This window comes from Neofelis nebulosa, chromosome 6 (assembly GCF_028018385.1).
Source record: "Neofelis nebulosa isolate mNeoNeb1 chromosome 6, mNeoNeb1.pri, whole genome shotgun sequence".
NCBI classification, from domain to species: Eukaryota; Metazoa; Chordata; class Mammalia; order Carnivora; family Felidae; genus Neofelis; species Neofelis nebulosa.
In genome coordinates this window covers 24,259,579-24,284,031 of record NC_080787.1, presented here as the reverse complement: position 1 = coordinate 24,284,031, position 24,453 = coordinate 24,259,579, and the positions used below count along the sequence as shown (strand labels likewise).

Genomic DNA, 24,453 nt, shown 5'->3' with positions numbered 1-24,453 from the left:
TGTTCTTTGCATAGGCACAATGTAGAAGAGAATATTACAGAAAGGAATTGAGGTTATCATAAAGAGTTGGATATACTCAAAAGAATGCTTCACTTGGGGGGAGAGGGGGAGTCAGGGTGTGGTGGTCAAGAGAAACTGTTGTTTAGGGACTGTTACCAAGTGGTAACTTGGTAAACATGAAAATAGGTCTTTATTTCTGGAAACTGTGCCTTCCATATTATTCGTTCCCAGAAACAGATTGCCTTAGTCATGTGCATATTCTTCTCTCTCTCTCTCTCTCTCTCTCTCTCTCTTTTTTAAGTTCATTTATTTATTTTGAGAGAGAGAAAGCATGAGCAGGGGAGGGGCAGAGAGAAGAGAGAGAATCTCAAGCAGGCTCCATCTCAGAGCCCTATGCGGGGCTCAAACCCACAAGCTGTGAGATCATGATCTGAGCCGAGGTTGAGAGTTGGATACTTAACTGACTGAGCCACCGAGGCACCTTAGTCACATGAATCTTCTTACCAGGATGTCCAGCCTTGTGGGAGGCCGGCCATGGTAGTAGCTAAGACTATCTTACGACATCTGGGGTTGTTGTTGTTGTTGTTGTTGTTGTTTTTAAAGAAAAGTCACAGATGAACAGCATTTTTCCTGTTTTATTTCCCTAGATCATACAGGATATGGAAATGTAGGATTGGTGATGACAATGACATCGTAACATTTGCACATAACATGTTTAAAAGCCGGCTGGATTTCTCATTTAGTCTGTGCTTGATCACTCGGGCATGTTGGAGTATATACCCCAGTGAAGGAGAACATTATTTTGCAGGTTAGGTAGCTGTGAATTTGTGGAAAGTCATCCACTTTACCTCTCTCCATCCTCGACACAGAGACGTGGGCCTTCTAATGATACCGCTGTTTTGGACTTGATCTTGCTTGTGATTCTGATTATTAGTCTAACTTGATAACTCCCTGAGGGTAAGGCCAATCCATAAGACAATCAAACATTTACTCTGTGAGCATTCTACATTTGCTTTGTACTGTTTTAAGGAGAGGAGCAAGAACTCTCAAGAGCAGTTAGCTTTGAACCTTAAGTCTAAAAAGCATGTGAAGGTAATGCTAGTCCTATTCAAGGGAGGGGGACTATGCTGTAGGTCAGTGGCTCTCACAGTGTCATTCCCAGACCAGCAGCATCACCTGGGAACCTTAGAAATGCAAGTTCTCAGGCCCCATGCCCCGAAACTCTGGGGGTGAGCCCAGCAGTCTGTGTGTTAACAAGCTCTCCCGGGGATTCCAACAGTAAGCCAGCTGAACTTGAGAACCACCGCTCTGATGATTGATTAAGAGCATGTGCACCACTGAAGCAAAGTTGCCTGGGTTCAAATCCCAGCTCTACGCTTACTGGCTGTATGACTGCGAGCAAGCTTCTCAACCTCTTTGTACCTTAGTTTCCCTATCTGTAAACCTGTGATGGTATCCCTGGCGTTTACCTCTTATGGTGGTTGTGAGGCGTTAGCATGTGTAAAAGTATTCAGGTAGTAAACAGCATGTAAGGGCTAGCTAGGTTAATATTCTGTCAGCAAAGTGACTTGTATTCGTTTGTTGAAGATGGAATATTCCATACAGAGTTAAGGTGCCTTTGCCATTTGAAACATCTCTTTATACCATGCTAGTCCTTGAGGTGAAAATTAGTTAATAGAAAGTGGCATAAAATCAATGAGAGCTTAGCTAATTATATAATAATAATGTGCCTTCACCCTTGTTACTCAAATTGATGTATGTGTAGCAGTTTACGCTGAGTTGTAGGGCTGTGTTTTCAAATATCCTATTCTTTTCTGTCCTTTTAGTGATAAAAGTTTAAACATAATTCTCTATATATGATATGTTATGTAAGAAGAAAGTAAAAATGCTGCTTTATTATCTCACTTTCTAAAATGATTGGCTTTTGACTTCCATTCTTTTTGAAGTTTAAATTCACCTCATTGCATATAAAGTCGGTTCATCACTATAAGAATGTCGTTTCGTATCTTAGTTTACCATTAAGTCTAGACATAGGTAGAGGAATGTTCTGAACAAATAAAGGCACAAGACCACAGGCTCACCTTATCAAATATTTCATAAATCTGCTGCTTCAAACATCTAAATTCTACTTTATCAAGAACATTTCTAGTAAAATGGTGAGTAGTAAGCAAAGTTGCACCTTGTCTAGGGCAGTATGACTGTAATGGGTGCCATCTGTCAGGAAAGACCAAAGCTGGCCACTAGGAGCTCAGATACTTCCTGCTCTTCCCTGGGGGTGAAAAAGAAAGAGACCCACTGTGTTCGCCATGGGTCTGCCTCTCAGCCTGACGGAGTGTCACCTACAAGGGCAGGTGCTTTGGAGGCTGTGCAATGGGAGGGACCACGTAGAGGTGACCTTGCCCATCAACACTAGTTCCACAAGTCTTTGCAAGTGACTTGCTGGTCAGTCAACTCTAGCCCCAAGGTGAATTTGTGAAATTTTCTAGAAATTTCTACATTTTCTAGAAATCTCTTGTTAGGCTTATTAATTGTTAAGAACTTAATTTTCCCAGGATGATCACAGTATGAGGAAACTCATTCCCTCAGGTTAGATAACACTGAGAATAAAATTATTGTATCCTTGAAGATGGAATGCATATTTAGCATGAAACATGGGGTTCTGTGAGTTGATAGAGAACAAAATAGGCAGTAAATTATTTTTGTAAAAAAATTTTTAATGTTTATTTATTTTTGAGAGACCAGGAGACAGAGTGTAAGAGGGGGAGGGGCAGAGAGAGAGGGAGACACAGAATCCAAAGCAGGTTCCAGACTCTGAGCTGTCAGCACAGATCCTGACTCAGGTCTCGAACTCATGAGCTGTGAGATCATGATCTGAGCCCAAGTCAGCCACCCAACCAACTGAGCTACCCAAGCGCCCCAGTAAATTCTTTCAAAATTGTCTCTCTCATTTCAGAATCTTCTTTCATGGTGTATTAACTTGAGTATGTCAGTCATCCAAGTAGGAAGTCCAAATAGTCCAGTCATGGCAGTCACTTTGGCCAGACCCTAGGATTCTTTATCCACTGGTTATACATGTTTTAGATAAGATTCAGAAGGGAATCCTTGTATTTAAAAATTTTTTTTTAATATTTCTATTTATTTTTGAGAGCAAGAGAGTGAGCAAGCACGAGTTAGGGAGGGGCAGAGAGAGAGAGAGGGTGACACAGAATCTGAAGTAGGCTCCAGGGTCTGAGCTGTCAGTCAGCACAGAGCCCGATGCAGGGCTCGAACCCATGAACCATGAGATCATGACCTAAGCTGAAGTTGGACACCTGTCCGCCTGAGCCAACCCAGCGGCCCTGAGGCTACACTTTTATAGTAAGGAGACTTAAGAAGGTTATGTGTCATTGAAGAAGAGTAAATAGATGTGGGTGAGATCTGACCCACTTCATTGACTTGCCATAAATAATGTCTTTTTTTTAATGTTTATTTATTTTGAGAGAGAGAGCTAGAGCGAGCATGAAGGGGGTAGGGACAGAGAGAGGGGGAAAGAGAGAGAATCCCAAGCAGGTTTTGTGCTGTTAGCGCAGAACCCAGTTTGGAGCTCGATCCCATGGACCATGGGATCATGATCTGAGCTGAAATCAAGAGTCAGGCACTTAACCAACAGAGCCACCCAGGCACCCCAAATAGCGTCTCTTAAATACCTGAGTTATTGGAAACATTGAGGGTGAGCTAATGAAGTTGTTCCTTTTGTTTTTTGTTTGTTTTTTTAATTTTTCACCCTGGCTGGGTGAATATGTGTCAGTAGTGTTCTCAGTCTAAGCAGAGAATATTCTGCGTGGGAAGAAGAGTAGAGCAAGACTGAGAAGGTCCCTAGAGTTCAGCAGATGTCAGCCATCTTTGGTCCCTTCCTGTGTGCACCTTTCACCTCTTCCTCCCTGCCCTTGATAGGAGAACCTGCTCGTGATTTCTGATCACATGCCAGCTCCAAGTATCTTAACACGTTTCTGCATCCAGCTGATGTTGGCATTGGTGTGCAGTAGATTTGAACCCTTACCTTATTCTGAGCCCTGGTGCAGTAGTTTTCAACCTGGGCCCTGTGCTTTTCTTGACTCTGCTTTTGAGATATGTGGTGGCCAAGAGTGTGCGCTCTGATTGTAAGTTCTGGTCACCCCACTTAATACCTGTGTGACTTTTGATATACCTCACCTCTCTAGGCTCCATGCCCTCAGCTGTAGGAGAGAGACAGTAATAGGACCTGCCTCTCGGGGTCCCCAAGGAATAAAGGAGAGGCTCTGGGTGCACCCTGCATATCGAAAGCACACAGTGAATAGTTGTTGTTCCTTGTCCATTTAGTCCCATCATGTTAAGCGCATGCTCTAGCTCACCTTCTTCCCATGGGACCCAGGCATCGTAGATTCAAAGAACATCTGAATTTGAGGCTGCCTCACTGCTGGTGAGCCACAGAGTTTTCCATCTTTCTGGACTCAGCTGCCAGGCTGTGTTTGTGTATGCCACTGGTCTCCTAAGCAGTGAGGACCAGCATTCTCACTGCACGGCCCAGGAAGTTGGTGGAGAGACATCACAGATGCCCGGGGACCCGGCATGACTCAGGAGCAGTCAGGAGAGAACGTCAGGCTCCCTGTGTCCACGGGTCTCCACTAACCCCGAGGAGTTCATGCTTTCCACGTCATGATTGTTAGTCCTTCCCGTCAACACCTTCCCCCTTTACCTCAAGTTTAGTTTCTGATTCATGTTTTCCCCTTTTCTCCTCTCTGCTTTCTCTCCTATTGTGGACGATGGACTTGTGTCCCATCCTGCTTTCTCTTGTAACAGAGGCCCATTTCCATTATTATAAACCCTACTTTTTCAAAATAAAAGTTCGTTCTAGCTCTTCGTACCATCTCTGCCACACTCCTGTCCCAGACTGAGGTTTTCTGCGTCCTTGTTACACGGCCTTAAGAATCATTTGCCAGGTCCGTCATCGGAGCTCTGCAGATAGTGACAGCGGACCCCCTTCGCCTCAGGGGCAGCGTGGCACCCTGAAATTCTCACTATGTCTTCATCCTCGAGGGTGCCGCTCTGACATGGACACGTCTCATGCTGCCTTCGGGACATTTTCCCACATTGCTGTCCATAGCGTCTGTGTTATTTCTGGATGAGGGTCTTCTCCAACCTTCTAGATCAGAATTTATGTCTTTTTATATCTTCACTTCAAAGCTTTGGACTTGCACTCCCCTCTTGCTGTTTTCCATGAACACCCCCATCTCCCTGCTTACAGTTACCTCAGTCCTGGGGGGTAATCTGTCAACAGGAGGTATGACACATGCACATCGGAGAGCGCTTTAAAGATGGCAGGCCCGAGAGTGGCCCCCCGCGGACCCTGGTCAGCAGCTGAGTAAACTACTTTTAGCTCTACCTACTGTTTTAAGCTTGGAAAAGATGACAATAGAACTTCCTTCTAACTCTAAGCCATGTAAACAGGAAAAATTGTTTCCCCTCAGAAATCTAAAATGTCTAACTTAGACATTTTCACTGGCCTCACAGATATTTGATGGGATAGAAATGCATTTTATTCATTTGCCACAGGCTGTCTTTCATATTGATCTCAGAAGGCAGCATGATAGTATGGAAAACTCCGAATCTGTTTGCTTTCTTCTTGCTTGCTAGGCTTTTTTTAAAAAATTTTTTTCTAACAATTATTTATTTTTGAGAGACAGAGCATGAGCAGAGGAGGGGCAGAGAGATAGGGAGACACACACAGAATCCAAAGCAGGTGCCAGGCTCTTAGCTGTCAGCACAGAGCCTGATGCAGGGCTCAAACACATGAACTGCAAGGTCATGACCTGAGCTAAAGTCTGATGCTTAACCTCCTGAGCCACCCAGGCGCCCCTTGCTAGCGAGTTCTTTTACTTACTAGCGTTTGATCTTAGCTGTATGTCTGAAACCTCACATCTGAGTCTCCGTTTCCCCAGCTGTATAATGATATGCTGCTAGCTTTCAGGATTGTTGTTAAGGAAAGCAAAGTGGATGAAAGCCTTTTATAACCAATTTTGGTGTACGACATTAGTATTGTGATACTAATCTTAAATTCAGTATTTAATTCTAGTCCTTTTTCTATCCTGTAAAATATGGCACCAGGAGATTTGAATCTTTCCATGGTCAAAGTGGTTCCCCTTCCCTGTCATGGGAATTCCTGGCCATTTCGTGCCAGTGATCCTGGGATGTCAACTCAGGTTCAGCATGTCCCTGAAACACATGAAGGGGACTGTCCCCTATCACTGCTCTATCACGACGTGTGCGGGAGCAGGAAGAAACCCTTACCCCACCTTCCCACAATTCCTAGGGTTATGTTAGTTGAAAACTGTAAGCAAAAATTATGTCCATATGTATAGATAGACAGAGATACATATATAAAACTACTCCCTGGGTATGGATTCTGAGTTTGCCTACAAGAACCCCAGCCATGGCTCACAGCTGTGCCAGGATGAACTTTAAAATCACTCAACATACACCCGTGGCTATACTGTCCACACAAGGAAGGACCCCACACTCAGAAGGACCACTCACAGGCCTTAATTAAAAGCAAGGGACTAATGATTACTCATAGATACGATGTGGCTTCTTGTTTCTCATTATTTCATGGGAACTAACATGTGAAGATTATCATGCCCTAATTTTACAAAAAAAAAAAAAAGAACAAAGCACAACTTTTTTCTTTTTTTGCTCACATGAATCTTGATTTTAATATTTTCCTAATTCTTTTTTTCATGCCCCCCTTTCTCTCTTTTTAGAGTTCATTTGCCATAAAGGAAGCAACAATATGACTTCCTTTCCCTCCCTCCCTCTCTTCCTTTCCTTCCCTTCCCCTCCCCCCTCCCTCCCTCCCTCCCTTATTTCAGAGAAAGACTTGGCATGAACAGCCCTAGCGAGGCCTTTGATGAAGTTGAGGGGTCCACCTATATTTGGGAGAAAACTCCTTGCTCTGAAGTGCCCTAGCAGATATCCGTCTCCAGACTGTATTGTGTGTGTGAGCCAGAACCGCGATAGGCACTGTATGCAGTGTCTCCTAGGTGAACCTGATCCGATGCTGGCATTTTCACTTTAATGCCAAGGCAGGACAGAGAGGATGGGCCAAGAAGGTGGTGTGGTACTCACCACACTGTCTTTTCTCTCTTTCAGAGACTCTGACCTATTTTTGTTGGACACCCGCGTGGTGTGGGCCTCAGAAGAAGGCTGGCTGGAATTTGACATCACAGCCACTAGCAACCTGTGGGTCGTGACCCCACAGCACAACATGGGGCTTCAGCTGAGCGTGGTGACTCGGGATGGTAAGTTTGCTCAGATCGGCAAACACTTTTCATTCATCTCCTTTGCAACAGTTATGGTAGAACCATGGTTTACAGTCAAGACCATGGCTCCAAGATGACCTCACTGACTATTCCCTCAGAACGGCTATTGAAAAGCAAAACCTGTCCCTGAGGTCTCCAGATACAAGTAGGTGGTCTGAGTTCCAGGGGCCACAATGGGAAGACAGCTAGTGGAGGCAGGGGGGGAGCCTAGTCTACCTCCTGACAGTTGGGTGGGTTTGGACAAGAACCCCTCCAGCACCCTCTTCTCCTGCAGCACCAAAGCCCAGCAGCTCAGGGTCCTCATGCAGGTCCCAGACGGGGCACACTCTGCCTGTGAAGTTGCCTCACTGGTTGGCGACTATATGATCTATATGATCAGATCTGATCAGATCTATATTATCAGGTCCCAGACTGGGCACACTTTGCCTGTGAAGTCACCTCACTGGTTAGCGACTCTATGACCTATATCATCAGAAAGAAAGAATGATCATGTAGGGGGAAGTCTATCCGGGATGGGCAAGCCTTGGGAGTTCACACTACCCCTGGCTCTAATTCATGGAACTTTGGAAGGAGTGTCTTGATTCTGCCCATCTGAGGGGAGTCATCAGGGCTCTGAGAGTGCACAGTGCTCTTCCCTCCTGCTCCTTCTTTGTGGCTGGCACCTGGGTGTCCAGGAAAGCTCAGGTCTACAGCTGCAGGAACAAGTTTCCATGGATAAAGACAGGTGCGCTGTGCTTTGCCTTCAAGGACTCAACATCAACCCCCGAGCTGCAGGCCTGGTGGGCAGAGATGGCCCTTACGACAAGCAGCCCTTCATGGTGGCCTTCTTCAAAGTGAGTGAGGTCCATGTGCGCACCACGAGGTCAGCCCCTGGGCGGCGCCGACAGCAGAGCCGAAATCGCTCCACCCAGTCGCAGGACGTGTCGCGGGTCTCCAGCGCTTCAGGTAGGTTTGGGTGGAGCCTGGTTTTTCAGGAAGCCTAGTTGGCTCTTGGGCCTCAGCGAGAACAAGGACGTGTCGATGGTTTTAGCCGTCGCATGGCTTCTGCATGGCAAATACAGAAACCCAGAGGTGCCTCATCACAGCCACCAATTATCTGGATGGGTTCCTAGGGCCGTCAGAAGGGACCATTTGTTATCCAGGTACTGAGTCTGCAGGCTGAAGACCTCCTGAGAGTCTCTTTTTCTGGAAAAGCATCCTTCTGGGTTTTTTTCTTCTAACTCTTCTTTCATTCACATAAAGATCCTGAGGACACCTAGATTTTCTTCTAGTTGCATGACACCTGGGAGGTTGTGGTGCACAAGTAAACTTTGTATAGTTGCAGAAAATGGACTTGCATTTGTTGGTGCTCTTGGCTGAAAGTGATGGAAAGTCAGCTCAAACAGCCTTCTCTGATGGGTTTTGTTGGTTCATTGAACTGGGAAATCGAGGGTTCTGGCTTTAGTCATGGCTGGATCATGGGCTCACATGGTGTTAGGAGTCTTACTTTCTCCTTTTCAATTTTTCCCTTGTTGGTGGCATTCTTAGAAAGACTGTCTCTAACATGGTGGTAAAGAAGGCAACCAACAGCTCCAGGATTTTATCACCCTTGGTTACCTCTGCTTCAGGAGAGAATGTCTCTCTCACAGTAGCTTAGTAGATAGCCAGGCTGAGGTCATGTGCTTGACCCTGGAGCTAGAGAATGGGGTCAGCTCCATCCTGCCCTGAATGGGCAGGTGCAAAGGGTGAGAGTCAATTGACACCACTACTTGTCAATTCAGTGGTCCTTCAGAGATGCCCACCCCACCGTGCTGTGCCTTTTTTTGGGAAGTGGTATGGAAGTCCACTCTTCAATGTTTTGAAGTTCACATAGCTAGTAAGTGTTGAATTCCAGCAGAGATCCATCTTACTCTAAAGCCAAGGCTTGTAAGTTCTGGGTTTCCTCAGGCTGTTGAACCAGCCCAGGATTCAAGCATGCAGTTGAACTTTTGTGGTAGGATTTGAAGCCGGAGATGTTGCGTCCCTTATTACTACCCTGTGACTGACTTTGGGCAAACCTAATCCATTCCAGCTTCAGTTTACTCATCCATTAAGTGGGGATGCTTAACACTTGGTAGGTTTGCTGGGATTAAATGAGAAGTGTTTGATTTGGTCCATAATTCTCAAAGATTAGTTACCTCCAATTGTGGGAAGTATGTTCTGAGAGCGTATGTTAGGATCGTTGGGAAGGATGTAAAAAAGATCTGGAAGATGCATTACTTCCTCCAGGTGACTGTTTAAAAGTGTCCTCATCAGTGGCCACAAAGAGTTCATGCAACTTCCCAAAGTACTCATCTTTTCTTTGGGAGGAATGGTCTTCATTTAAGAGTCTGACTTAATAAGGCATTTCTCTCCCCAGCAACTTAGCTGTGGGGCTTTGAGGACCTACCACCCAGGGTGACGTGACATTTTCCTGCTTGTCCTCCTGGTGTTTCTTGGAAGCATTGCCCAGCATGGGTGTTCCTGTGTTTACCACTAAAAACAGTGAGGGTTGGGTTTTTAAAAAACACGAAGAAATGATTGCTTTCCTTTATTCGCTTCAGAGGAAGCCTGCTAAAGAGAGTTAATCATCTCAGTGTTTTAGGCTTCAATTAATGAACGAACTGTTGTCACTTTGGTACTGGGACCCCAGACACGAAGGCAGCTCTGGGAATGCTGATTGCTTTTTAAAATTGAAATTTCACTTGATTTATTCAACACCCCCTCCCCCAAGTACACATGCAAGAGTTTTTCATTGGGAAGACATGTCTCTGATTTGGGTTTCCATAATGTCACCCAATTATTCTTTTCCATGTCCCTTTCAACATTTTTTTTCAATTTGATAAGTTGCAATTAAATACAAGTATTAAAGTTGATCGAATGTGGAATAACAGGCAAGTATATCTGCTTTGTCTTGGTCTTCCCTCCCCCACCTCCCAACCCAGCACTTGCAAACGCGCTTCACTCTTTTCAGCGGTAGTAGGATGAGAGCGTTCACAGCAAGTGCCTCTGGCCTCACCTGTTCCAAGGACAACCCCCAAGAGAGTGTGACTAAGAAGGACTCTCCTTCCCTCTTACTGTCTTCAAAGGCCCTCTCAAGCTGGTTGGAGAAATTGCTCAGGTTAGGCCCATTCAAGTGCTACTTTATATATTTAACATTTTCTTCATTTATCCCTGCTATTAATGGGAGCAGATACATAACGGAAGAGGTCACTCCTGGAGAAGGGAATTCCACAAAGATGGTCTGCTACCCAGAGAAATGGGCCATCCGGTTGGACTGTCCTTTTTTCTAGGCCACCATGGGACTAAACCTTCATGTCTTGCTGGACCTTCCTGAACCAGGTAGCTGCCACTGAGACAAAAAGTTGTGGTCTCTGGTATGACTCCAGACAGGACTTTCCCTTTGTAAATCTTCTGGAAGTTAGAAGGGAGAGATTACTTTGCCTCTGCTGCCCCCCTTCTTCAATAGAGTGCTCCCAAGGAATTAATATTTCTCCACAGAAACAACCACCACCGGAAGCCCATCAGAGACCATCCTACATCTGGGCAAAGAAGTTAACATAATCCATCAAATTGCCTGTCATCAGGGCGAAACATGGCAGGGAAATCTGTGGCTATTTTTGGAACAGAGCTGCAGATGCCTGGGCCGGTAGGACGAGTCCACAACAAGGGAAAGGCCAAGAGCCCCATCCACCTCCTCCCCACCGCCCACCGGAATCTGCTCTGACATCTGTACTTGGCCTTCAAGCCAGACTTTGCAAACACACGCACCGAAGCGTGGGTTTGGATCGAAGGCTCCTGAATGGTTTTCACTTGCCCTTGCTTCTTTGCAGCTGTCTGCTCCAAATGAATGATGGATGTTGGCTGTGTCACACCTCTCCAGTGGGCTTGGACATCATCTGGACAGCATTGTTTATCACTTTTACACATGTTTTACTAGTGCTGGTCCGAGCCACGCTGTGCTGCCTACTGGCAATTCCAGTGAATCTGGCAGTTTTCAGCCTCCATTTCTCCCGGCCTACTGCTCTGTGACACCCTATCCTCCAGTTCCTTCTCTCGTGTGCTGGTCTTTCTACCTGCTGCCCCTCACCCTCTCTTATAGTAGCTTTTTCTTGGGGTTTATTATTTCACCTACTGGAGGACTGTGACAACACCTGGCCAATTCACTACTGGTGCCATGAACAAATGGCCTTGAGGGATGGATCCATGTAGTGATTCTAGATACCAACCTAGCTAATTTTCCCAGGATGTTTCCAAGACATCACTGAGGAGGGAGCAGTTGTTGGTGAGTCTGAGGTTTTCTGCCCCACCAACCCACTAGCTGCCAATGCCGCGACTTAGAATTGTGCTTTGCTGTGGCAGATGATAGTGTGGGAACTCTTCTGCCACTTTTAACGATTTATGTAAAATTAGATGACCTTTAGGCCTCTTTAATCCTCATGTTTTTGTTGCTGCCACACACCTCTGCCAACCATCTGTGAATCAACGACTCCTCAAGACCCTGTCTGTCTTTCGGAATGAGTCCTTCATTGCTTCAGATGCTACCAGTTAGCATTTCAGAGTCCTTTCTTCTTCTGTCTCTTTCCAACCCACCCAGACATGTGCCTTTAAGGATCCTTGGGGGGAAATGTGGCTCTGGTACATTATAGATATGCCATTGACCTCACTGATAGTTCATATCTTGTATCTCATGAACTTCCTGATTGGGACCATTCAGTGCACATCCAGCATAAAAGCAAGGTAACTGGACTGCATCGCTTGCAAAACAGTGGTTTGGGTACTTTATTATGACTGTGAAATCTTGCTGTAGATCTCTGGGAACTCCGGTCTGCAGGCCGAGGGCCTCCTTCTTACAGATCAATGTTTATTTGGCCTTTTAGTTACTGGCAGGTGTCCCCACTAGCTCCTCATGTGCTTCTGGGGGTTGGCATGCCACAGCTGAGTGGGCTGACCCTCTGTGGCCATCCAAAGCTTGAGAAGAATGGACGTGGGTCAGGGCTTTGAGTTAGCTGTTTATGGTTCTTCAAAGGAATCGGGAATTGTAATTTGTCATTTTGATCTCAACTTAAAATTTTAGGGCCTGCGGCTTGGCTTCCAGATGTCTTGGTCAAGAAGTACAGGCCTGTTCAGGACTTTCTAAAATGAAATCAAGTCTTAATTCTTCACAGCTGTGGCCGACAGGCATGGTGTTAGTGATTCAACAGAGTCATTTCAAACTCCATATTTATAATACTTGACTCTGCTTTACCATGAAGTCCCTTTGGGTAAAAGTTATCAAGGAGTGATAAGCTCCCCTTTACCCCATCCTTAGGTTTACCCTGTGGGAATGTAATAACAGCCAGCAGTGGTGAAGGAAAATAATAAAGAAGCATAAACAGGAGCTGCAAAAACCTGAATGATCCACCAAGACCTGCTAAGCCCACGGGCAGGTCCTGGGGGCCAGGAGACTCCGTCTAGGAGGGAACATAGAGAGCAGAGGTGCTGAAAACACAGGGAGTCTAAGTGTTCACGCTCAGTGTTGAAGAGAAGCCTGTGTCTGTTTTCAAGATAGTTAATCTCCACATTCTTTGATAATCGAGATAAAGGCTGAATGTAGGCCAAAGTCCACCCCAATTAAATGAAGCAGGAGAGGCTGAGATTCCAGCACCCCAGAAGAATGGGACCTCCCGGTTGACTCTCAATCTAACCATCCAGGTTGTAAACCAAGTCTAGATTCTGAAGATCAAGCTCCCTGCCCCCCAACATTCTGTGACGTTACTGAGACCTGAGATCAAGATCTCAGTGTGGTTCCACAAGGAGCTGGGCTTCCTCCAGCATGTTCTTAATGGCCAGGTTGATTCCATTGGAGGGGTGGGGCAGGGAGGGAGAGCCAGAGACTCTTGGATTAAGACAGGCTGATAAGGCTGGGCGATCTGGAAGGTGCAGCCAGATCAATGAAGACCAACGTGCCATTTCAACAGCTGCTAATGTTATACTTGCCCTTGTCATTCTAGGAGAGGAGGGAGATAAGAGTAGTCAATTGTTTCTCTAAAAAACCAGTTTTGAGACACCTGGGTGGCTTAGTCAGTTAAGCATCTGACTTCAGCTCAGGTCATGACCTTGTAGTTTGTGGGTTTGAGCCCCATGTTGGGCTCTTCGCTGACAGCTCAGAACCTGGAGCCTGCTTCCGATTCTGTGTCTCCCTCTCTCTCTCTGCCCCACCCAACTCATACTCGCTCGCTCTCTCTTTCTGTCTCTCTCAAAAATAAAACATTAAAAATAACTTAAAACACGAGTTTCCTCTGGGAAGACTCTTTGGGCTCAGAAGAACGGGGAACACAGTGTGGGGCATGCCACCTGGTCCCCAGCCCCTGCCAGGTGTGTAGCCTGCTGAGCAGGGACAACAGCTGTGGGTGAGCCCAGCACTGCTGAGCAGGCCTGTGCAGAAGCCCTGGCCGGGGAGGCGGCCACCTGCCTGCTTCCCTCCTTCCCACTCACCTGGTTACGTGTGGTTGCCTTGACCTTGTCCCTGGTCTGCCTGTCTCCTCTCTCCATGTCTTCCCTTTTGTTTCTCTCCTGTCCTCTTCTCCTGGCACTGGAAAGGATGGTGGGCAGGCTGCCTGGACACCTGGGACCCGGCTGGCTGCATGGCTCCCACTTTGGCATGATGGTCCCCACCCTTCCCACTCGCTGCCTGCCGTGGAAGTCAGGATCATTGCTGGGCCCTTACCTTCTCATCCAGGACTCATTCCCCTGAGAATCCCCTGACCTTTGGTGCCTGGGAAGCCTGCATTTCACTCCATGTAGCCAGTCAGCTTCAGAAATAAGCCAGTGGTGGGGCCCAAGCTCTCCCCTCCTACGGCTCCTTTGTGCTTTACTGTCTGCATGGCTTTTTGGGGATGGGTGGCGGGGGGCAGCAAGGAATGCTGGATGTCCTCGTTAGGGTGTATGGGATGTGACCCTTGTGTTCGGGACAGAACAAACATGTGGTACGCATGGCCACTGCCTAGGGACACGGATGCCTTGAGGAGGTGCCAGGCCAGCTGGCTGCTTACAGTGGGTCAGAAGCACTCTGTCCTCACTGTGCTGAGCAAGAGAACTGTCTCCCTGCAGTGTCCTGTGAGGCAGTGGTGGCCCCCACTGTCACAGAGGCTCACCCAGGCCCCCGTTAGTCCCACTAGTTCTTGTCTGTAGGTGAGCCGCCCCTCAGGCATCACAGGGAAGAATGAAACGTAAGGTCGGGGAGTAGAGGCTGTCGCTGATGAAACTGAGTGTCAGGGCCGCGGGTCAGAAGCCGAGAAGACAGAGCAGCCAGCCAGAACCGAGGAGTCCGTGGCAGTCTGGCCGTAGCTGTCCAGGTGAGAGAGGCACTGGAAGGTGAAGCGGGGGCCGAGGACAAGTGAGTGGGTCAGCGAAGAGCTGTGTGTGGTGGGACCCACCACGTTGGCCTCCAGTGGCCCATCCAGACGGGAACAGCCACCCCCACCTGCTCCCAGCAGGACTCTCGGATGTGAGAGTGAGGTGGTGTCTGAAGCGCCGGGATGAGACGCATGTCACCCTACCCTCCTGCCCATCAGCCTGGACTCCAGGGAACATACCTCCATAGAGCTCGTTCTGTGCTGCCCTCTGCCCCTCCCCCCGAAGCCTCTGCGGTGCACCTGGCTCCTGCACTACCCAGATCGACGAATAACACACACACCTGAGGCTTGGAAGATTGACTACTCCAAAGCAGCCACAGTGCAAAACGGGTGGCCCTGGCCACTGGGCATGGGCGTGACACTTTCTGTGCCACTGGTTTAATGGCCCAGAAGGCCTGGAAGAGATGCAGGTGTCGCTCAGCAAAGTATGGGAAGAACGGAGGCTTAGGGAGAATGCATTGTGTGTGGGATCCTGGCCTTTGTCCCAGCCCCGCTCTGCTCGTCCTCGTTTCCAACCAGGATGGTGCCTTTCCCACAACAGAGCCTGGAAGATTTTGCCCAAGGATCTTCATTTGCGGGGGGCAAATGGGCAGGGCTGTCTTAGGTCTTTAAAGGTTCCCCCCTTCTCCCAGTGTGGGGCATCTGAAGCTTTTAAAGCTTGAAAATCTATGGTGAGGGCTGGGGCGCCTGGGTGGCTCAGTTGGTTAAGCATCTGAACTCTTGATTTCAGCTCAGGCACGATCTCACGGTTTGTGAGTTCAAGTCCCGTGTCAGGCTCTGTGCTGACGGTGTAGAGCCTCCTTGGACTCTCTGCCTCCCTCTCTCTCTGCCCCTCCCCTACTTGCACTCTCTCTCTTGGAAGGAAGGAAATGTGTGGTGAGGGAAAATGTTTCTCTCCTATTTAAAAGTAGACCAGGGAGCTACGTATTTCTGGTTATGAAAGAAATTAATCCTGGGGGCTTTTATGATTGTTAGATTTTGTCACCTGGTGACGGTTATTTGCCCCAACCCATCTATGGCTGGGCCCTGCTTATCCACGGTACTCAGGACAACCCCCTTGGGCCTGGTCTGGCTGGGCCAGAATCCTAGCTGGGCTGCTGGGCACTTGCCCTGCCCTCTGCTCTAGGCCAAAGAATCCCCTGGGATGAATGGAAGACAGATTTCACATTCTGTGTTCAACTTTGAGAAACCTAGATTCCTTGAAGATGTGTCTCAGCTCCCAGACCAGCCTTTGCCACATCTGCATGCCAGAATGCCCAGATAGCCCTGGTGGCAGGGGACCCATTTCCAGTGATCCTGGCTTGAGGGTCTGAGAGAGGGCTTGAATTCCCTGATGAGTCTCACGATGCATCAGACAGAGGACTGTTGCCCTTGGGGAGGTTTGTGTCAGCCTCGGGTCTGTTGCTCTGGTTTGTTTGTCTGTCTGTTACCTCTGTCCAGCAATATGGCTTCTTGTTTCTGCCTTCCCCTTGACTGGCGAGCCCATCTGGACAAAGTCGTGTTGCCTTCCTTTCTCCCACTGAGAATTTACTGCATGAACTTTCACTGGGCCTGTCCAGACCATTCATCTAAACAAATATCAAGGGGCCAGGGCAGGAGAATGTTTTTCTGCAATCTCTCAGTCCTTAAAAACAAACAAACAAACAAACAAACAAACAAACAAACAAACAAACAAAATGGTGCGTGGCGGTGTAATTCCACTGTAGAACCCAGGGCACCGACCCCTGAGTGGCAGACACAAGTATTTTGAGGAGCATTGACCTTCACAAATATTTATATACTCTCAGCCAGCACTTAACATGGAGTTATAAGGAAACTTAAGTGTGGCTTGAAAGTGTCTGTAGGAGGAAAAACAGGAGAGTTGAATTCCTCCCTTTCCTCTCTCCAGCCCCAATCTTTACTTAACAACAAAAATGCCAGTGTCTGGCTCTAAAAGAAATAGCTGTTCTTACGGAGAAAGTTCTCTTTGTTGAGCTTTGAGAGAGTCAAATTTGCAGGAGGCTCACAGACAGACCTACTGGTGAAGGTAGAGAAGCAGAGTCCTGCTCTATGACATCATGGTTGGTCTTTCTGGCAGCCGGCCCTCATCCCGAGCCTATCTAGGGACCCACGAGTTGGAACTATTAGGAGATTTCATGGTTTTTATAGCTCTGCCAGGATGTATATTCTTTATTATATTATACTGTCCATGTTCATCAACCTGGGAAGGAAAAGTATCCAGAAATCTCTGCCTTTCACATGGCGAACAGTTCCAAGCTTGACTTTGGAGAGATCATGGTCCCCAGCACAGAGAAGGCATTTGGGGGGAAGTTTACTTTGCGGGGACACAGGCCAACTGATGTTGGGTGGGGAAAACTCCAGACTGAGACTATAAGTAGGAAGATCATATAACTTAGCATCTAACCCAAGAAACCTTCAGGAGCACAAAGAACCAGAGCCTTGGAGTCTTCAAAAGGTTGACCCCTGCTCAAAACTGGCAGGAAAGGAAGGAATGTGCACCCGGGAGGCCCAGGCCTGGGAGCCACACCCCTCCCTTCTCCCCAAGTGCGTGGGCAGAGCTTAGGCACATGGCCACACCTAACCGCAGTGGGAAATGTCCAATTAGCTGTGTGCCCAGGGGGTAGATGGAGGATATGGGTTTTTACTAAACAGACAGCAGCCCTCACCAGGCTGTTCTACGATAGGCTGGCCAGGCTGCTTCCTCGGGGACTTTGCATTTGTCATTCTCACCGTGCAGGTTATTCTTCCCCCAAATAGCTTCCTGCCTTACTCCCAATATGCCTGCAGGTCTCTGCTTAGAAGACATGTGAACAGAAAGACAGTCTCAGTAACCCATATGAGATAGTGACCGTCACTTCCCTTGCACCCTGCACTCCCTATCCCTTAACCGTGGAATAATAATTTAGCTAGTCAAGGCCCTTCTTGGCTACGTGGAAGAGAAACAGATTCTAATCAAAGAGCAAACTAACGTAAGAGTATCAGGAACTCCTCCAACCTACAACCAAACACAGGGAATCAAGTGATGAAGCTGAGACCTAGTCACAAGGAGAGTGTGGTTTGGAATGCCATTACCTTGAACACATGGCTGCCAAGCTGCCCATTCTTGGCTTTCCCTTGGAGTCCCTTTCTCACGGGTTGGGGATCTGCCTGGCATTAATGAAGTCATGAGCCTGTACTCAGTTGCCAGGGAAGAAAGGCAGGAGCTATCTTGGGGGGGATCGGGCCTTGATTTTCACCTGTCTATGAATTCCCATCTCATTCCAAATGAGAGGTGAACCTGGGAGCTGGGTGGCCCAAACGAGAAGTATCCACCATAGCTGGGTATGGAATTCGGGGTTGACAGCATCATTCTTATGGTATTAAACCTTTTATGTTGTATATTTTTGTTGCTAGGAAGTTTGCTGTCCATGGGGCACCTGGGTGGCTCAGTTGGTTAAGCATCCAACTCTTGATTTCAGCTCAGGTCATGATCTCATGGTTGTAAGATCGAGGCCCACACCAGGCTCTACGCTGAGTGTGGAGCCTGTGTGGGATTCTTTCTCTCTCTCCCTCTCTCTCTGCCCCTCCCCTGCTTATGCCTGCTCTCTCGTGCACTCTCTCTCTCTCTCAAAAAAACATTTAAAAAAAAGTTTTCTGTCCATCTACCTTATGTTCCTTTGTGGATTATTTTCTTTTTATCTTTGGGTTGCTTTTAAGCATTCCTCTGCATCTAATATACTACAGTTTCACCACATGTGGCCAGACAGGAATTTATTTACTATGCTTAGGATTCATTGTGCCTTTCCAATATAAAGATGTTTGGTTTTCTTCACTTCTAGAAAATCCTCCCCCCACCCCGACACTTTATATATTCAAATATTATTCCCCCATTATTCTCTTCAGAAATTCCTAGTAGAAATACACTGGAATTTACATTCTGTCTTCCATTATCTCTTTATAGGAAGAGAGTCCTATTTTTGAGCCATCTCACTCTGGGCTATATTTTGGGAAATTTCTTCAAATTTGTTGCTCAGTTCTTTAATCCTGTCTTCAGTTGTGTCTAATCTGATGTTTAAACCATCCATTTCATTTTTATCTTCAATGGTTCTGGTTTTATAAAGTTCTATTTTGTTCTCTTTCACATCCACCTATCATTTTTTCATGTTCTTTCTCCATAATGTTTTTGCTGTAGCATTTCTATTTCTTACTTTATTTCTTCCATTATTTTAGGTATTCTTTTTTGTAATCTCACTCAGACTACTCTTATTGTGGTCTCTGTGTATTCTCTTATATTCTAAATTTAGGGATAATTTATTCCTTTGTGTGCTTGATTTTTTTTCTTGAGGGATTGTTTTCAGCAAGAGGTTTGGTCTTGCCTGGTAATGGTGGTTTGTGTGTGTGTGTGTGTGTGTGTGTGTGTGTGTGTGTGTGTGTTTAAGCAAGAGTCCTCAGTGCTCTTCTCTGTGAAGACTTCCCTTCAGCATGGCCTTGTGTTCAGTTCTCCCAGGTACTTGAAATTACAGCAAGAGTTGTTCTGCAAGGTGAAAAAGGCAGGTAGGGAGCATGAAAAAATTTAGAATTTAGCAGATCACCTCAAAAAGGTAGCCTCTCTCTCCTCCCAGTGTAGGTGACTGAGTGGAGTCAGTACCATTTGTCTCTTCCCCTTACAAACTCGCGTGTCCTGTCTTACTTCGGGCCAAGCTGTCCAGGAGCACAAGTTAATAGGGAACCCAGTTCAAATAGGCTTTAAACAATTAGGCAATTTACTGGCTCATGTGATTAAAACAGGCATGTGAGTGACCTCAGGCTCTTGTATCCATCAAAATCCATTTTAGATTAGGAACCTTTCTCTGGAGTCCTGCCTTTCATCTCCCTGGAACACTGCTACCAGATTGATCCTGTAGAATCATAGCTCTGAACATAGCGCTCCCTGGCTCAAAACCCTTCACAGGCTTACTTAATGCCTCTGGTAGAAAGTCCCAATCTTTCTGGTTGGTGTTCCAGGCCGTTCATGTCCCATTTTATTCCTCCTGATAACTGACCCTTCTCCGAACTCCCAGTGGGATTTGCCATCCGCACTTGCCTGGAGCATCTACGCTGTTCTGTATTGGAGTTACTTGTGTACATGTCTCATAACGCCCCTTAGATTCTCTAAGTTCCTGGAGGACACAAGCCTTGTGTAACCTCTCTTCCTGTTTCCCGCAGTCAGTCTAGCGGAGGGCATGTCACATTAGAGCTGTTCCAGTCAACCGAAACAAATCCAGGCCCTCCCCTTCTTCTAGGTTAGGCCAGGCTCGTGGCTCCCTCATTGCACAGGGCAGGTAGGATACTTCAGCAGATTCTCACGGGGCTTCCTGTCTTAGGAGTCAGTGCTTTGGTGCAAAGGGCTCAGCGCTGGAAGTGAGGCAAGGGACCGGTGCCAGAGTGATTCCTGCTGCAGCGTGTCTCTCTCTCTCTCTCTCTCTCTCTCTCTCTCTCTCTCTCTGATGACACTCTCTTGGTTAGGCCCTGCTCCATTACCCTTCCTTCCGGATGCTTTCCTGACACAGCTGTCCTCACAGTCCCTGGACAATTTTAGGACTGTGTCTGTTTGAATGATAGCAAACCCTGCCTGGGTGTGGCTTTTACTGTGAATATAGTGCCTTCCAGGTCAGGAACCCAAGGGGGGTCTGGGGGCATCTGTAAACTCTGTCCGTAGGCCTTGCACATAACGGGCTCACAACGATCATCTGTCGCTTGAAAGCATCCATTCAAGTCAATAATTACACATTGTGTGCCAGTGTGCCCGGCACCCGCCCTGGCGTGAACAAGACGGCATGAACAAGACAGCCAAGCGACCGGGCACGTGACAGAGCTGTTTGGTGACCGCCTTTGTGTCTAGCAGGGGCCAGGTTCGCGTCTGTCATGAGCCCGGTACTGGGCCTGGGCTGCAGCAACCCCTCCCGGTGTATGTTTTCAAATGAAAGAATGAGTGGGTTAACGGGTGCATCTTCTGATCTCCTCCGACAGATTATAACAGCAGTGAGTTGAAAACAGCCTGCAGGAAACATGAGCTTTACGTGAGCTTCCAAGACCTGGGATGGCAGGTGAGTTTTCTGGACAGCAAGGCGGACAGAGGTCCCTTCACAGCAGCCCTTTCCTATCTTAATGGAGCAGCTACCATCAAAGACTTTGAGCTTTAGGGCTGAGGCGATTCCTTGTGTGAAGGTACTGGGAGCCTTTCCAAATGCCTGGGCTTCTGGAGTAAGGCAGAGGAAGGGCCGGGCCTGCTTGTGCACCAAGAGCCCCCCCTTCCCAGGGAGCCTGGTTGCCAAGTTCTGTGTCTCCCAGGATCCATACTACCGTCCCCAGTGTTCTTCTCCCATTCTTTGCAAAGTCCACAAGGCATGTGCTTATTTGGGCATTTAAACAAATTGTGTGTATGTGTGTGTGTGTGTGTGTGTGTAAGATATTATTTTCAAGCTCTACACCTAGTGTGGGACTCGAATTTACAACTCCAAGATCAAGAGTTGCACACTCTCCTGACTGAGCCAGCCAGGCGCCCCACCAATTTTGTGTTTTGAGAAAGCATTGGAGAAACTGCCCTGACAGTTCTCCAATGGCTACAAACTGACTCACCTGAACTATCTAGAGGAGCACAAAGGCTGAGCCCCACAGCAGAGAGCCACCACTAGTTCATGAGCAAATCCTCGGTGACAAGGGATAGGAGATACCATTTACTGCACGCAGGTGGCATTATGAGGAAGGTATACTCGAGGCCCCTCGGGGGGGCCAGGTGCAGAAAGCCAACCACCTGTGTGCTTCCCGGTCTGGCAGGTGGGCAGCAGCTAAGGCTCTGCAGGCTGTGGAAGGAGCGAGGGCTCTGGAGCCAGACAGACGGGGTTCACATCCTGGCTTTGCCACTTGAACGTGAACTTGGCCTCCCTGTGTTGGTCTGCGTAGCTGTGCTACGTGAGGAATGCCTTCTCACAGGATTACAAAGAACACAGATGATAGAAGGAATGTATGCTCATCACATGTCATGTCCCTTTGCTTTTGACTAAGGACTGGATCATCGCACCCAAGGGCTATGCTGCCAATTACTGTGATGGAGAATGCTCCTTCCCGCTCAATGCACACATGAATGCCACAAACCACGCGATCGTGCAGACGCTGGTGAGCTCCTGGGGACCCCTTTCACTTTAAATTTTATGTTTTTTTTTTTTTTTTAGAGAGACAGAGCACAAGTGGGGGGAGGGACAGAGAGGGACACAGAGAATCTGAAGCAGGCTCCAGGCTCTGAGCTGTCAGCACAGAGTCCAACGCAGTGCTTACACCCACAAACTGTGAGATCATGACCTGAGCCGAAGTTGGATGCTTAACCCACTGAGCCACCCAGGCACCCTCCCCGCTTCGCTTTATAGGTAGGAGTCAGCCAGGGTTAGGTATGGCTTCTAACGGTGCCTCTCCCCTTCTGTTTTGGAACAGGTTCACCTTATGAATCCTGAGTATGTCCCCAAACCTTGCTGTGCGCCGACCAAACTGAATGCCATCTCGGTTCTTTACTTTGATGACAACTCCAATGTCATCTTGAAAAAATACAGGAATATGGTCGTCAGAGCTTGTGGATGCCACTAACTCAAAACCAGTTGCTGGGGACACAGATGCTGCCTTGGGTTCCCAGATGACATCTGCCTTAAAAACAAACATTCAGAAGCACAGCGAAGGGGGGAGGCGAGGCTTTGAAGCCGTTCAGTGCTGGTTGGTGCCTTACCGCCCACAGAAGATTGTAAAGGGCCTCGTTAATAATTCGCTCACACAGTAAATAACGTGAGTAGTTGTTGGTCTATAGGAAATGGAGTTTGGATGTCTGCAGTATGAAGTCTGGTTAACTAAAGAAACATAACTTTGAAGTATTCCCCCCCCGCCCCCACACACACACCCAACAAAAGAAAGAGCCCACTGAAATTAGTTTTAGCTTTAGATCAAGCTATTTGTGGCATTAGTGTCTAACAGTAAATAGGGAAAATAATCTTAAAAGGAGTATTCTTGGCTAAAGTATCCACCCGTTCTGTAGTGTTTGTCGAAGGGAGACCTACAGATAATGGAAACTGGGGGGAAATGCCTCTGTTCACAGATTTCATTCCCAGAAAAGTTGGTTTCATGTAGGATCAACAGCCTGGGTCGTCCCCAGGGCTGCGTGGAAGTGCCTTGTCTCCGTCGCTGCCGTTAGCGTTTGTGGTGGAGTTCTGTTGGTGTGAAAATATACTTATTTCGGTCCAACAAACGATGTCATTTCCACACCTCGGTCCCCTACCCCCACCCCAACATTTGCTATTTTCTCTGCTAACACCATAAGTGGGGCGAGTTGAGCATTGCGGTGAGGCTACAGGGGGCCAGAAGCATTTTTGACAGCCATCACTTTAACCGTGTCACACGTGAAAGCCATTCTGTGCCTCCTCTTCTGGAACGGCTCTTGGAAAAGCACATTAACTTCGGGAATGTAGGCTTTAATAGTTCACCTATCTCAGTAAAATGGCTGTCTGCCTTTTACTGGACAGCATGCCAGGTCACGGGGTTAGAAGCAATAAAGGAAACAAAATGAGGAAGGAAGCCCCCAGCCGCTAGGAATGGGATGGGCATGCCCTCATGAACCCGAATCCCATTTTCTCTTGTAGAAAGTAAGACGCCGATGAAATCGTAGAATGTTTTTAAAGTGTCTTTTTCACAATCATGTACTAGGAAGCCAATTTCATACTAAACTGATTAAATAATACATTTATGATCTAAAACTGTTTGCACTTACAGCTTTTTTGTAAATAGAAACTATAATTTATTGTCTATTTTATATCTGTTTTGCTGTAACATTTAAGGAAAGACCAGACTTTTTTTTCTTTTTTTAAAAGAGTTTATTTAGAAAGTATCATAGTGTAAACAAATTGTACCACTTGGATTTTCTCTTAATACAAGACTCATGATGCAAAGCTGAAGCCACTCATGAGGATTGTGCTTCTCTAGAAAGTTGGGGTTTTAAAAGAACATCTGTGAACCATACATAATTAATAAAGATTTCCTTTAAGGCAGAGGTTGGCCGAGATCCTGCTCTGTTGTCTTCTGCCGCAGACAGCAGAAGTGGTCTTGTTTATCAGATTCCCACCACCAGTTACTGTGTGTCCACTGCCCGCACCCCCCGAGCATGGGAAGCGGGGCAAAGAGTGTTGGAGACGGAGGGATTACGAGAGGTAACTCGATGGCAAAGAACATACAGGTACATTATCTTAAGGGAGCCTCGTCCGATGGGTGCTTATTTTCGAGTGTGACAGTTAAGAATGCTTAACACGTAGGATGGCGAGGCTTGCGAGAACGCCGGTATTGGCAGTGACTTGGCCTGTGTCAGCCCTGACCCAGCCAGCCCCACCTACTTCAGTCTTTGGTCTGGAGGCCAACTTAATCCCGCTCCTCATACAGCAGAGAGTAGACCTCTTCCAAGGCAAAGTACAGTTAGCCTCTAAAATGACTACTCAGAAGCAGAACGTGAGGCTGCCTCCAGCTCGGGCCCTGTTGCTGAGCAGGAGGGCCACCCTGGTCAGGAGACCCAGGGCTGGGAAAGCTCGCCTAAGTCCTTTTGCCCCCCTGGTGGCAAATACAACCAGAATCTTTCTATGAGTTAACAGAAGAGTCAGGACAAGTCTTGTGAAACTTTCCGTGCCACATTTTCTGTGGGAGACGTCAAATCTTAAAGTTCACATGGACTCTTGGCTGCATGA

General features: G+C 47.3%; 1 protein-coding gene across 1 annotated transcript in view; it reads left to right on the top strand.

Annotated features, from left to right (window-relative positions):
- BMP6 (bone morphogenetic protein 6) overlaps positions 1-23,769 on the top strand; it is a 158,849-nt gene extending 135,080 nt beyond the window's left edge. Inside the window, exons 3-7 of the mRNA XM_058733063.1 lie at positions 7,165-7,313; positions 8,082-8,279; positions 20,717-20,793; positions 21,752-21,862; positions 22,175-23,769. Coding sequence (XP_058589046.1) covers positions 7,165-7,313; positions 8,082-8,279; positions 20,717-20,793; positions 21,752-21,862; positions 22,175-22,324 — 685 coding nt within the window. The 3' untranslated portion in view covers positions 22,325-23,769. The remainder of the gene's footprint in view (positions 1-7,164; positions 7,314-8,081; positions 8,280-20,716; positions 20,794-21,751; positions 21,863-22,174) is intronic.
- Positions 23,770-24,453: the final 684 nt, after the last annotated feature.